At 44.5% G+C, this 14,211-nt stretch overlaps 1 protein-coding gene across 2 annotated transcripts in view; it reads right to left on the bottom strand.

The window, feature by feature from the left end:
- Window positions 1–883: 883 nt before the first annotated feature.
- LOC122540912 (membrane progestin receptor gamma-B-like) overlaps window positions 884–14,211 on the bottom strand; it is an 80,727-nt gene continuing 67,399 nt past the window's right edge. For both annotated transcript variants that reach the window (XM_043677200.1, XM_043677201.1), the window contains exons 6-8: window positions 8,260–8,356; window positions 4,269–4,413; window positions 884–2,959 (exon numbers count right to left, since the gene is read on the bottom strand). In XM_043677200.1, the coding sequence (XP_043533135.1) occupies window positions 2,634–2,959; window positions 4,269–4,413; window positions 8,260–8,356 (568 nt within the window). In that variant the 3' untranslated portion in view covers window positions 884–2,633. The remainder of the gene's footprint in view (window positions 2,960–4,268; window positions 4,414–8,259; window positions 8,357–14,211) is intronic.

Genomic DNA, 14,211 nt, shown 5'->3' with positions numbered 1-14,211 from the left:
CCATCACAGCTCCTCTGAAAACAGGAGAACTTAATCCGTGGGTACTATTCTAATAAATCTCCTCTGTATCCCCCTCCAAGACCCAGAGAAGGAACATGTGATGGACATTTCTGAAATTTCAATCCTGGTCTGCAACATTCAAGGAAGTGACACTAATTTGTTAGTCTATGGATTTCGCTCTGAGGTTGAAATGTAACAATATTGAAGGATTCTTAGAAAAAAGACGACTGGAAATGTTTTTGGAAGATGGGAGGGGAGCATTCTTCTGAGAAAAAGCAGAAATTCTCTTTCATTTTAGAATCACTTCTTGTTAATTTCTCTCAATGAGATAAGCTTAGGAAGTCTTTGTCATGCAGCCAGCTCATAGCGATGAGAAGTTTCCTCCCACCTATTTTCAAGAAAGTTAGAAGCCACACAAGAAACCTTTTGGGAATGTTAAAATGAAAGATCTCTTTCCAGGCATTTCAGGAAAGGGCGGCAAGTATGTGAACCAATTTTCTAGAGACCACATTTAGACATTGATCTACAGGCTTAGATGCAGTGTCAAGTTTTAAAATTCTCTTTAAAAGTTCTTACCCTTGCCTTCAGACACCCTTCCATGGTCTCTCTTCCTCACTCCTCTCCATCCTGGTAGCCTCATGAATTCTATAACCCCTCCACAAATTGTGTTCTTGCAATTCCTGCCCCTAATGATAAACGTCAATGGCCCAATTTACTATCGGCTGCTTTTGTCCAGCTCCCTTTGGCTTAAGCTCTGAAATTCCTCTCCAAACAGATCAAATTCTCTCTCTCTCTCTCTCACCTGAAGCTATGTAGCTTGAACTTTGACCATGCATTTGGATCTGTTCTAATATCTTCTTTTGTGACTAGATACAAAGGCTTGTTTGTTTACATTCGTGTGAAGCACTTTTCGATGGTTTTTGTTACAGTGCTATGTAAAAGTAAGTTGTTCTTGTAAAGCTCCCAACACTCCCGCTTCAACAATGCTTTAATTTCCCATGGTCTGGTTTAGACTGGCAACACAGACCACCCGTACCCTCACAATTAGACCTCATTCTAAACATGGCCATTGAGTAAATACAGAGGCCACAGAAGTCACCTGGAGTCATGGTTTTCATGTCACAGGTTATTCCCGGAAGGAGAAACCAGTAAAATGCTTGGAAACGCTCCGATATATGACATATTCAGAATGAATCAGGCCACTCACATGTTTTACTGATTCCTCCTTCTAGGATTGTGTCAGCAATGGCACCACGATCCTGATCTTGAGCCATGTTCAGAGACTGGTCGAGGGTCAGAGTGGTCACCCACCTGCAAGCTGCTGATAGCCTGCTAGGGATAACAGAATGGAGTCACTTCTCCGCACTACCTGGGATTTCCAGTCAATGTGCGTGGCCAGCCCAGATCAGCCTGAGGTTAGTTCAGGCTGAGGTGGTGGTATCAAGGGGTGGGGGTGGGTGGGCTGCTGTGTGATCCCACGAGAAACTCCACTTCTATCCCGCCCCCACCATCTGCACCATTGGACTGCAGCTGCAATTTCTGGCAGCTTCCTTACAGGTTTGAGGGGCAGGGTGGGAGAGGTGGTGTAATTGCCCCTCTATGCTATGCTCACAGCCTGGCAGCATTGGTCTGTTCTGATATGTATTTATATTTAAAAATGATCCACATCTTTTCCCTTCTCTGACGCTCAACTCCCACCTTGGCCAATGGGACTGCCAATCTGCAAAGAGCTGAAGGGCGTCCCAATTGCCCTCCACCCTCAGTGGCCCCCCCTCCCCCACCCAGTTGATGGGCAAGCCCATTCCCCTTGGCCTTTAATCAGTGGAAACTTTGAAGATAGTGTTGGAGATGTGAGAAATGACCCTGTCCTCAATGGAGTCACAGAGAAACACTGGGAAACCCAGCAGAAACATTTAGTCATGCGATTGGTTGCCGTGCCTGATCTATAGCCACAACTGGGGCCAGATTGAGGTCACTGCAGCTTTTCTTTTCAAAATCATTCACAGGATGTTGACATCATTAACTACGCCAGCATTTATTGACTATCCCTGAAAGGATGGACAATAAGATTACAGCTCTAATGGTGATGACATAGTTCAACACCTTACCTCTAAATCAAATGTCCCAGGTTCAAGTGCCACTTGCTTCAGAGATCTGTAATGAAATCTCTGAACAGGTCAATTTGGAAATATTCTTAAAGTAAGGTTAATAACTAATCCCTAATCAGCCCTATGACAAGGGTTCTCCAGTTAACTCAAAACTTGTCTATTCATCTTCCTAAAACTCTGAAATCCAGTCCTCTGAGAACACAATCTACATCTAACCTAGAGGAAAGGTGCAATGATGTATTCCATGATGGATGTGCTTATTGGGTACCAGTGATCAAACATGGGCTGCTGTAGTTGAACTGACCTTCCACTAGCCCCAAGGGCCATCTTCTAACCACAGTAAATAAACACCCGTACTGTCTAATATAAATATCCACATCATCAGACACAAGCTTATTAAAGATTACTATGTACCATTAAAAGGCACAGCCCGTTATTTGGGAGACATATCCAATTTAAACAGGAATGTACTTCATTTCTTCCTACGTCACCATAGCGACAGCTGAAGGGTTAGTCTAATCATTCTCACTCCTTCAAGACTCTCGGCCTCTTCACCAGCCGGGTCAAGAATCGTGGCGTGACATCCTCATCCGTCTTGAACTTCTCATTCAAGTATTCATATCTCAGTTCAGGCAACTTTGGTGTCCAGTACAGAGCCAGGGAGAATAGTGCAACGATCAGGAGGTTCAACACAAGGGCAAAACCAAGGGCACCTATGGTGCCCATGAAAGAGGGCAATGGTGCATGAAGTGAGAGCCAAGAGTGGCGCAATGTCATGTCCATTATGATCGCCTCCATTTGGAAATGAGTACCGATGATTGCACAGATGTGAAACAGCTGGTGGCTATGACCTGGAAGGAATACATTGTGAATGGAGACGGTCATAAAACTTGCAAACCTGAAACAATAGACTCAAAAACATATTATCAATGAAAAAAATGTTGCAAGCAGATGCATTTGTGTTCTTACTTTCTCACACACTGTTAACTTACTACCTGTGGGGGGAAGGAAAATGATCTCCCAGTGATTTGCCATAGAGGCACATCTTCCCACAATTCATTTCAACATAGAAAGCACTCTATTAAAGTTGTAAGACCTCTGGGCATTTGAAAGTGAAAGTGAATGCTAATGGAATGGTTCAGAATATAAAGAAGGAACAGCCATAATTCCGTACGTGGAGAGATTCCAAACTCAAATGTGCCTTTACTGACTTAGAATCATAGAATTTTATATCCATTGTGTAGGTACCAGCTCCCCAAAGAGCTACCCAGCTTGTCCCGTTCTCCAGCCCTATCTCCGTAGCTCTCTAACTTCATCCCTTTCAAACCTGGTGGAAGTTAAGCACTGCTTAAGTTCAGAAAGAAGTTTTAGGTGCAGGTCATTGAATCAAACACCTTCCTGGGTATTAGTACACACAATACAGGGGCAAAAACAGTATTGACGGAGTTTGTGGTTTGTTGGCCTAGATCATGTCTTATTCAAACCCTGACTCCAACTTCAAGTCTCTTTGTTGGTTCTCTCTGAATTGAGCACCCTGATGCCCTGCGTAATATAATGAATATAATGTTACAAAGTAAAACAGCAACAGTGAACTTGTATAATTAATCAACATTTACTGTACTGTGGACTGCTAGAGACTCGAAAGGAGCTGACCTGGTCAGAATCTAGGGGAGACCAAATGCTCTGCAGGTTAGTGCTGTGTGGTCACATGAGCACCACTAGTGTCAAGAGGGAAAGGGACAAAAACCCAAACGAAAACACATTCATTATACTTTTGAAAAATGCCCTGGGACTCCTCTTACATTATCTGTTGTATGTCCTTTTCACAGCCAAAGCAGATGTTACCAGCTTTTACTGGCATTGGATTGTTGGTCTTGATTCAACTTTGAAGAAGTTGTCTACATATTTCCACATTTAAAACTGGATGCCAATGGTCACATTTCTGGAACAACGCTGTGATGCAGAGCCATGGGTTATTGAGGTTAACCTGCAAGCATCAGTTTCAAACCTGGTTCCGTTTCATCCTACCCACAATTTTGGACATACTAAGGGGTTAATTCATGGGGTTGGCAATAATGGAGTAACACAAAGGATCACAAAACTAAGGATAACATTGAGCTTATTATAGCACAGAGATTCCAACTTTTCCCAACTCCTTACCGATGTAGTCAAACCTCCCTGGAGCAAGGCGCTCCGGTAAGTGTGTCACAAACAGGAAGCAAGTCAGAAAGGCAAGTGCCACATGTCTGTAGTGGATAGGAACTGTTTCATTGTGAGCACAACCTTCCCCGGAGCATAGGAACAACTGCACACAGAGAAAAAATAAAACAGAAACTGGTTCAGTTCATTTAACAACAAATAGCTAAAATCCCAAATTTTTTTAATAGAATCATTCATGGGATATGGACGTCACTGGCTGGGCTGGTCTTTGTTGCGATGCCTTTAGTAACCTTGAGAAACTGTCTTCACACAGTTTTCAGACTTTCAACTTCAGGAGGAAATATTTTTTGATTTTGGAAATGTTTCACCAGCTTTACACCATGACAAGGATGTTAATGAAATAGCTGCTGTTTCCTTTTCATTATTGAAGCAGTGTGGAAATCACGGTGAAACTCAATCTGGTTTAAAAGCTGAAGAAGGGCCTGTGCCCGAAACGTCGAATCTCCTGTTCCCTGGATGCTGCCTGACCTGCTGTGCTGTTCCAGCAATAAAGTTTCAACTTTGATCTCCAGCATCTGCAGACCTCACTTTCTCCTGTGACAGAGTAGCCCAGGATCCTGATAGAGCATGTGAAACCCATCATCACACAGCTAGTGGAGCTGAGCTGAACAGCACTGATGTAGCTAAGTGCCTGAGAGAGAGGGGGAGATGCTGATCATGTTCAATGCATTAAGATGGGTAGAGCTTTGTGCGGAGCAGAAGTACTGGCATAGATCATTGAGGGTGAAAGGTTTTTCTCAGTGCGGAAACCTGCCCTTCAAGCCATGCAGCAGCATGATTTGGAAATATATCGTTGTTCCTTCGGTGTCGCTGGGTCAAAAATCCAGGAAACTAACCGCCAGCAGCACCAAGTCTACTGATCGCTAGCGGAGTACAGAGGTTCAAGCCTACCACCCTCCCATGGGCAATAAGGGACAGGTAACAAAGGCAGGCCCAGCTAATGCCCATGAATGATCATGAAAGAAATCAAAATACAAACCTTGTTGCTCCAGCTTTACACAATTCTATTTTTTAAAAATAACAAAGCCTCTAACATTTTCTTGTCCTTTGTTTTTCGAGGATGGTTTGTTCATTGGTATGTTCATTTCACTTGTATTTGATTTATACACTTTACACACCATTTACAGTCATAGATTTTTAAAAACCCAACAATAGTCTGACCCCAATATTTAAATAGTCGGTTTTTCTCAAGTGTACTGGCTTCAGCTGGTACTTATACCTCCCTGTACATAAGGCAAAGTTACCATAGTCCCCCATAGGGCATTAGAGACAACTGGTGGTGAGTTTAACCTAAAGGTCACCATGCCTCAGGTAAGATTGAGAAGTATGGCCTTCGTGGTAACTTAACTGGTGTAGGAAACGCAAACTATTGGCATCAGAAACTAGCCATCCAGCCAACTGAGCAAACCAACCCTCAAACCCCACTGCATCACTTATGCATGACACTACAAGGGAGAGGAAATTGGTGACAAGTCCAATTTTTGGTGGTAAAATTAGCACGAGGAGGAACCCATTTTGGGTCACTATGACACCCTCCCAATTTCCTGTAGACATGCGTTGTTGCTACATTGAAAACAGGCAAATTTCAAATGTGCCAGCTACCCACCTCAAATGTAGGCACCTTCAGTATGCAAATCCTTGAAGACTCCTACTCAAAATTCTCATAAATCAGGAGAATGGGGGGGGGGGTGTGGAAAGGGGAGAGTGGGAACAAAATCTACACCCTGTGTGTGCTTAATTTTTTCAGATCCTCCTTCTCATCAGCCCTGTGGGTGAGGGAGCTGTCCTCGACTGAGAGGCTACGTAAACTGGGTCAATATTAAACTAGTTTGGTGCTTGTGTTTGAATGATATAGAACTGATGGCCTGAAGGGCCTGTTTCTGATCATTGGACCCCAATGACTCTACATTCTCTGGAGTTTAGAAAGGTGAGCAGCCATCTCCAATAAGATTCAGAAAGGGTCGGAAGGAAATCCTGAGAGTTTCTGCTGTTCCTTCAGGTGCACTGTATCAGGATAAGGAACAATCACTTAAGGATGTGATAACTAGAAGTTTTCTTATAGAGTCATACACCATGGAAACACCACCCTTTGGTCTAACTCATCCATGCTGACCCGACATCCCAATCTGACCTAGTCCCATTTGCCAGCATTTAGTCCATATCCCTCCAAACCCTTCCTATTCATGTACCCATCCAGATGCCTTTTAAATGGTGTAATTGTGCCAACCTCCACCACTTCCTCTGGCAGCTCATTCCATACACGCACCACCCTCTGTTTTCCCCTCGGGTCTTTTTTTAACCCTTCCCCTCTCACCCTAAACCTATGCCCTCTAGTTTCACCTTAGGAGAAAGATCTTGGCTATTCATCCTCTCCATGCCCCTCATGATTTTATAAACCGATAAGGTCACCCCTCAGCCTCCACGGTCTAAGAAGAACAGCCCCAGCCTATTCAGCCTCTCCCTATCGTTCACACCCTCCAGCCCTTGCAACATCCTTGGAAATATTTCCTGCATCCTCAAATTTAACAACATCTTTTCTTTAGAAGGGTGACCAGAATTCCTCACTCAAAGGGTTGAGAGTGTTTGGAATTCTCTACCTCAAAAGGTAGGGAATCAATAGATTAGATAGGAAAGTGGAATTGAAACGTAAGATCAGCTTTGAAAGTAGTGAGTAGCAGCATTGATGGGCTGAATGGTCTGCTTCTCCTTCTACTGCTTGTTTTCCTGTGCAGACTGCAGCAGTTTAAAGGTGGTGACCTACCGTAGCCCATTTGGTCAATTCGGGATGAGCAACCGAAGCTGGCCTTACCTTTGATGCCTACATCCCATTGAAGAATCCAAAGGAGTTTGAGATTGCGGCTCCATCAGAGACCACACAAGGTCAGGACAAAGGTGAATCAAATTGTTTTTGTGCTGACACTCAGATTTCAGAGCCTGAAAATTTCTCAGCCGAATATTAGCTGGCTATTCCTCTGCAACAGTCTTCATAGCCAACTCCAGCAAGCCTTGCTTCCCGACAGGAGATGCTGGATAATTATGACTGACCCTGCCATACTAAGAGATGGGGAGATTATCTTTAGTCCCTCCTGATACCACTCTGCCTGGGATTAACCAACGTGATACAAACTGGGCTGACTCAGATCTTATTGCTCAGTGACTTGTTGCATTAACTGGGTAAGCCAGTCAATAATATAATCTCTGACTGTCGGAGGCTATCACCTCACCCTTGCCCTCACAGAGAGGGGGTCTCATTGAAATGTATAAAAATTCTAACAGGATTGGATCGATTAGTTACAGAGAGGATGCTTGCTCTAATTGGGCAGTCTCGGACCAGGGGTCGCAGTCTCAGGATACAGAGATGAGGAAACATTTCTTCATTCAGAGGGCGTGGAATTTGCCACCATGAGGAAGTCAGGTCACCGAGTACATTCCAGAAAGAGAATGATAAACTTTTAAGATGTTGCAGGCGCCAAGGGGTATGGAGAGAAAGTGTGTGGTGATTGGAACGAGGTTGGCCTGGTGGATCTTGTAGGATGAGTTCCCCAAATGGGGTTGTGAACCTGGGCCCATCAGGGAATCCTGGCTGACAGATATAAACAGGAGTCACAGGGACTCTCCTCACTCTAGGGACTGACTCTGGTCAAAGTCCATATTCTGTGCACATGTAAATAAAGGGTGATTTGGTGAAGGAATTCTGGCCTCCATGGGGAATATAGTCTTGAGGCAGAGGATCAGCCATGTTCGGATTGAACAGCAGAGCAAGCTCGAAGGGCCAATGGCCTACTCCTGTTCCTATTTTCCATTTCGGACCCAATTCACAGGAGGGCCATTGATTGGACAGGAGATCGGAGGCATATAAACACGGGGGCCTACTGACTACAGAACTGACATCTTAAGATGTTGCATCGATGCTGCTTTCTCACAGACCTACCCTGTAAAACAGTGGGATGTTGTCAAAGAAATACGGATAAGCAAAGGCCACAATCCGCAGTACTTTACTCAGGTTGGGATGATCCAGTTCCGGAGATCTGAAACAAAAGCAATCATGAGGTATGTAAAGTACTCTTCAGTATTTCTTTTAACCTGAATAACCTCCCCCCACTGCCCCACCCCATCTCCTGAATTACAGTTGAATGTGGAAATGGCGGGAATTTGAGATTTGTTTCGGTCAGTTCAATGCAGGTTCAATTCCAACATGCACTCTGTTTGCTTATTGCAGCTATCCCAGGGGTTGAAGATGGAGTGGAGGAGGGAGGGGGTGGACGAGACCCTCCCTTCCTTGTCCCATCCAAATGGCCACTTCTTGCATTGCCACTCGGGTGGTGAATACCATTAGGCTGATCTACCACATGGGGTAGCACACCCAAGCCAGATCCTGTTCTGTCTCCTCGCATCATCCACCAGGAAAGCAGGATGTCAGCTGCAAGTGTAATTCCCCAAACCCCCTCATCCAACGACCCCTTCCCTTGACCCCTCCTACAGCTGCACAGCCGTCTTGTAATGTTGCAGGCTGGAATTGACCAGGCTGATTTCGAAACTGGGATTTTGTCTTTGGTTTGCATGACTCAGCACCCACACCACACTGAAGAAAGAAAATAATGCAGTTCAAAATACACAGAACAAGGACAGAGGGTTACAGTTACAATCAACATAAACCAACACATGCAGCAAATCAAGAGCACTTCACCTTCACACTGTACAAGATTGGTCTAGTTCCCAAAGAAAAGTAGCCAAACTCAAGCAAAACAAACATGACAAGGCAATTTTATTGAGGCTATGAACTCAAACACTCCACACTGATATTTCAGCATGGATGTCTCGAGTTATCCACAAGATAATAGATGGGGCAGAGTGGTGGTGTTGGTGCTGAGGTGGGGGCCTGGGATCAGAGCTCACCTTGTCACCGAATCTCCGAGGCCCTTTCAATCCTGCCACTGTCTTTCACTGAGGGCTCAATGGCAATTGAGACAGGGCCATGGTGAGGAAGTGTTCTACCTCACATAGCGACAATAGGGTCAAAGGAATGGTTTCTACCTGAGATGGGTAGGCCATGCAGCCACGTTTCTGAGTTTCACGGCTCCAAGAAGCGAGAATGGGGCTCACAACGTGGAGTGTGTGTCTTGGGAGAAAGTCCAGGGGTGAGGTTGGAAATCGCAGGGAAACCTTCCTAGGATATTTCACTGGATGCTGTCACTATGATTGTGGGGTTCCTCCAGTTAGTGGAAAGGGGACTAAAATTAGCTTGGCCTGCAAGGCGTTTTCAGTAGTCTCATTGGGAAGTTAAAATAGTGGGAATGGAGATTAGGGCAGTTGAATGTTCGTCCTGGGAGATAAGGGTCGCCATTAGAGTGTCCCTGCTAACTGCAACTGCAGGAAGCACACCCAACCCCTTGAAAATCACGTTAGGGAACTGGAGCTGGAACTGGATGAACTTCAGATCATTCAGGAGGCGGAGGGGGTTATTGAGAGGAGTCACAGAGAGGTAGTGACACCTCAGGTACAAGAAGAAGGTAGACAAGTTACTATCAGGGAATGGAAAGGGAACCAGCAGACAGTGCAGGGATCCCCTGTGGCGTTCCCCTCAACAACAAGTATAATATTTTGGATACTTTTGGGGGTGGACTTACCAGGGTAAGTCATGGGGTACAGGTCTTTGGCACAGAGTCTGTCCCTGTTTCTCAGAAGGGAAGGGGGAAGAGGAGCAGAGCAGTAGTCATTGGGGACTCCATAGTTAGGGGCCAGACAGGAGGTTCTGTGGGAACGAGAGAGACTCACGGTTGGTGTGTTGTCTCCAAGGTGCCAGGGTTCGTGATGTCTCTAATCATATTTTCGGGATCCTTGCAGGCGAGGGGGAGCAGCCCCAAGTCGTGGTTCACAAAGGCACCAACGACATAGGTAGGAAGAGAGATGGGGATTTAAAGCAGAAATTCAGGGAGCTAGGGTGGAAGCTTAGAGCTAGGACAAATAGAGTTGTTATCTCTGGTCTGTTGCCCGTGCCACGTGCTAGCAAGGTCAGGGATAGGGAAAGAGAGGGATTGAACACATGGCCACAGGAATGGTGCAGGAGGGAGGGTTTTGGATTCCTGGATAATTGGGGCTCTTTCTGGGGTAGGTTGGACCTCTACAAACAGGATGGTCTTCATCTAAACCAGAGGGGTACCAATATCCTGGGGGGGAAAATTTGCTAAAACTCTTTGGGAGGGTTTAAATTAATTCAGCAGGGGGAACTTGTAGTTCCATTATACAGGAGGTTGAGAGTAGGGAGGTCAGAAATAAGATTTCAAGTTCGCCAGAGGGCACCGGCAAGCAAGAAGTTGGTTTGAAGTGCGTTTACTTCAATGCCAGGAGCATCCAGAATAAGATGGGGGAACTTGCAGCATGGGTTAGTACCTGGGACTTTGATGTTGTGGCCATTTCGGAGACATGGGTTGAGCAGGGACAGGAATGGTTATTGCAGGTTCTGGGATTTTGATGTTTCAGTAAGAACAGAGAAGATGGTAAAAGAGGGGGAGGTGTGGCATTGTTAATCAAGGACAGCATTGTGGTGGCAGAAAGGATGTTTGAAGACTAGTCTACTGAGGTAGTATGGGCTGAGGTTAGGAGAAAGTGAGGATTGCAGTTGCTGGAGATCAGCCTTTCCTGAAGAAAGGCTCATGCCCGAAACGTCGATTCTCCTGCTCCTTGGATGCTGCCTGACCTGCTGCGCTTTTCCAGCAACACATTTTCAGCTCTGGGCTGAGGTTAGAAACAGGAAAAGAGAGGTCACCCTGTTGGGATTTTTCTATAGGCCTCCGAATAATTTCAGAGATTTAGAGGAAAGGATAGCAAAGATGATTCTCGATTGGAGTGACAGTGACAGGCTAATTGTTTTGGGGAACTTCAACTTTCCAAATATTGATTGGGAATACTATAATTCAAGTCCAGTGTGTCCAATTCCTGACACAGTATGTAGATGAGAAGGTTCAGTTAGGGCACTTGAGAGTTACAAGTTAGCCAGGAAAGACCTAAAGAGAGAGCTAAGAAGAGCCAGGAGGGGACATGAGAAGTCATTGGCAGATAGGGTCAAGGAAAACCTTAACACTTTCTATCGGTATATATGGATTAAAAATTAAATAGTGTAGGTTAGATTAGGTTCAGATTCTTTTCACACATTAACACAACATCTAGGGCCAAAGGGCCTGTACTGCGCTGTAATGTTCTAAGAACAAAGTAAAATACTGAAGCTGCCGTAACCAAGCAGAATAAGGTGCAAAATAAAACTAATCACTGCTGTTCCCACATTACAATTTCATGTGTTCATTCTGCATGATTTGGCATTATTTTAACACTGGTTATAACTTGTTTAACACAGTATTAAAATAGCACAAGGAGAAGTTGGAACAGGCATGTTAAATACCCACACAAGAAGCATGCTGATCATTTTTCAAATCTTATTGTCCTCTCGCTGTCATTTACCTCTCCACGATGCTGCGGTTATAATTGATGAAAGGCATGCCTAGCCTGTGCAGAAGTTACCAGAGCAGGGATGTGAAAGGAAGGAAATGGCAGGTGTTGGATTAGTAACCAAGATATTAGAGATAGCAGTATTTTACATACATGTCTCACAGTAATGCAGTAGGGGCAGAGTAAACAAAAAGCTCAATGAGCCTGCACTGTCATCCAAACCAGGTCTCGATGAAGAGGTATTTGGCAAAACTTTCTTCATTTGTTCGTCAACAGGATGTCAATAATATATCAGCCGTGCTTCGTAGGAACCTCTGTCGGAGGTTGCTATTTCAAACTTGACTCGGGCATGTAATTCACAATTGCATTTGTGTGGATCTAAATGCTGCACCATCAAAGGGATCTGCACAGGGTAAGTCAACTATTTCCACTGGTTGGGGATTCTAGAACTAGCAGTCATAGTCTGAGAATTAGATCTAGACCATTCAGGAGAGATGTTCAGAAGCACTTCTACACACAAGGGGTGGTAGGGAACTCTCTTCCACAAATGGCAAGGGATGCTGGATCAATTGTTCATTTTAAATCTGAGAAATGATTCTTTTCCCTTCAGCTATTGTTAAGCAGAGATATTAAGGGATACGTGCCAAAGGCCACGAGTTAGGCCACGAATCAGCCATGAGCTCACTGAATGGTGGAACAGGCTCAAGGGGCTGAATGGCCTTCTTTTCTTCTTATGTTCTAGTGTTCCTAAGTCCTGTCGATCCCCTCAGATGTTGGTAAAGATTCTATGAAGCTAATTCTATGAGTTGTGGAGTTATCCGTGGTGTTCTAGGGAGAACTTAACTGTCAGTCAATATTCAAAGCAGGAATCCAGATCAGTATTTCACTGACACTTCTGGGATCCTGCTATATGCAAATTTCCTGCAACGTTACCTACATTACAACAACGACTATAATTCAAAAAGCATTGCATTAGCTATGAAGTGTTCTGGGTCATGCCAAGAATGTAAAAGGAGATGTGTGAATGCAATAATCTAACCTTTACGATGGGACAGTGTCAGTCATTTGTAACCAGTAGAACCTGTCACATACACATGGTGGTGAAAGTGAGGACTGCAAATGCTGGAGATTAGAGTGGTGCTGGAATGATTCCTGATGAAACGTCGATTTTCCTGCTCCTTGGATGCTGCCTGACTGGCTGTGCTTTTCCAGCATCACTCTAATCTTGACATACGCTTGGTGCTCAGACAGCAGAAAAATGTCCCAGTGTGGAAAAGTCCCAGTGTGGAAAAACCCTGCTGATCTTTCTAATCAAGATCACAAACAAGTTTCAGCTACAGTAAAGAAAGATGAAATAAAAATTCAAAAATCCGAAACATCACATGTTAAGAGAAAGTTCCAGCCTGAGAAAAAATTATTCTTTTCCCTTCAGCTATGTATTTTTACTGCAGTCACATCACAGTAGCGATGCAGCTCAATAATGGAAATAAAATCTTCCCACTAATGTGAGCTTATCTTTGAATCTGAAGTGTTTCTTTGAAAAAAAGACTACAGCTCAGTGTGAGGTAGCACTCAAACACTCTGAAATAACAAATCCGCTCTAAAGACTCGTATCAAAAAAATCCAACCTGTCATGAAAATAGAAGATGATGGATACACACAACAGGACTGTCAGCATCTGCGATGAGAAGTAATTAGTACAGAGCTGAAATGCTCTTTCTCTTAGCAGATATTGAAGGAAAAACTATGTATTTCCATCAGCTTCTGCTTTTAAATTAATTTCAAACACAGTGTAAACCTAATTCTAACACTCTCTCGCAATCCTGATGGAGTAACAGTTCCACAATCAGCCAGGAGATGGTGCAATTTCCTGCTAACTACAATTCTACAACGGGAAGATGCTTTCAGCCCATCAATGATGATGAAGGGATCCTGCCCGAAACGTCGATTTTCCTGCTCCTTGGATGCTCTCTGACCTGCTGTGCATTTCCAACACCACTCTAATTTTGACTTTTAGCCCATCAAGTCTGCACTGACCCTCCGAAGAGCATCCCACTCTGACCTCACAAACATCATAGGTAACCCACCTAAGTCTGCACACTACAGTGCAAGATAGCACAGCCAATCCACCTAATGTGCACATCTTGGACTGTGGGAGGAAACCCACATAGACACAGGGAGAAAGTGCAAACTCCACACAGACAGTCACCCAAGGATGGAATTGAACTCAGGTCCCTGGCGCTGTGAGGCAGCAGTGCTAACCACTGAGCCACCTTAACTCTTTGATAGGAGCGGTTAGAATGTGGACCTTGTTACCATGTGGAGTATTTGAGATGAATTGTATTAAATTAGATTCCCTACAGTGTGGAAACAGGTCCTTTGGCCCAAGAAATCCACATCGACCCTCCAAAGAGTAACCCACCCAGTCCCATTTCCCTCT

Source organism: Chiloscyllium plagiosum, chromosome 36, assembly GCF_004010195.1.
Source record: "Chiloscyllium plagiosum isolate BGI_BamShark_2017 chromosome 36, ASM401019v2, whole genome shotgun sequence".
Classification (NCBI taxonomy): Eukaryota; Metazoa; Chordata; class Chondrichthyes; order Orectolobiformes; family Hemiscylliidae; genus Chiloscyllium; species Chiloscyllium plagiosum.
Note: the sequence above shows the minus strand (reverse complement) of the source record. Positions and strands in the feature narration are given on the sequence as shown.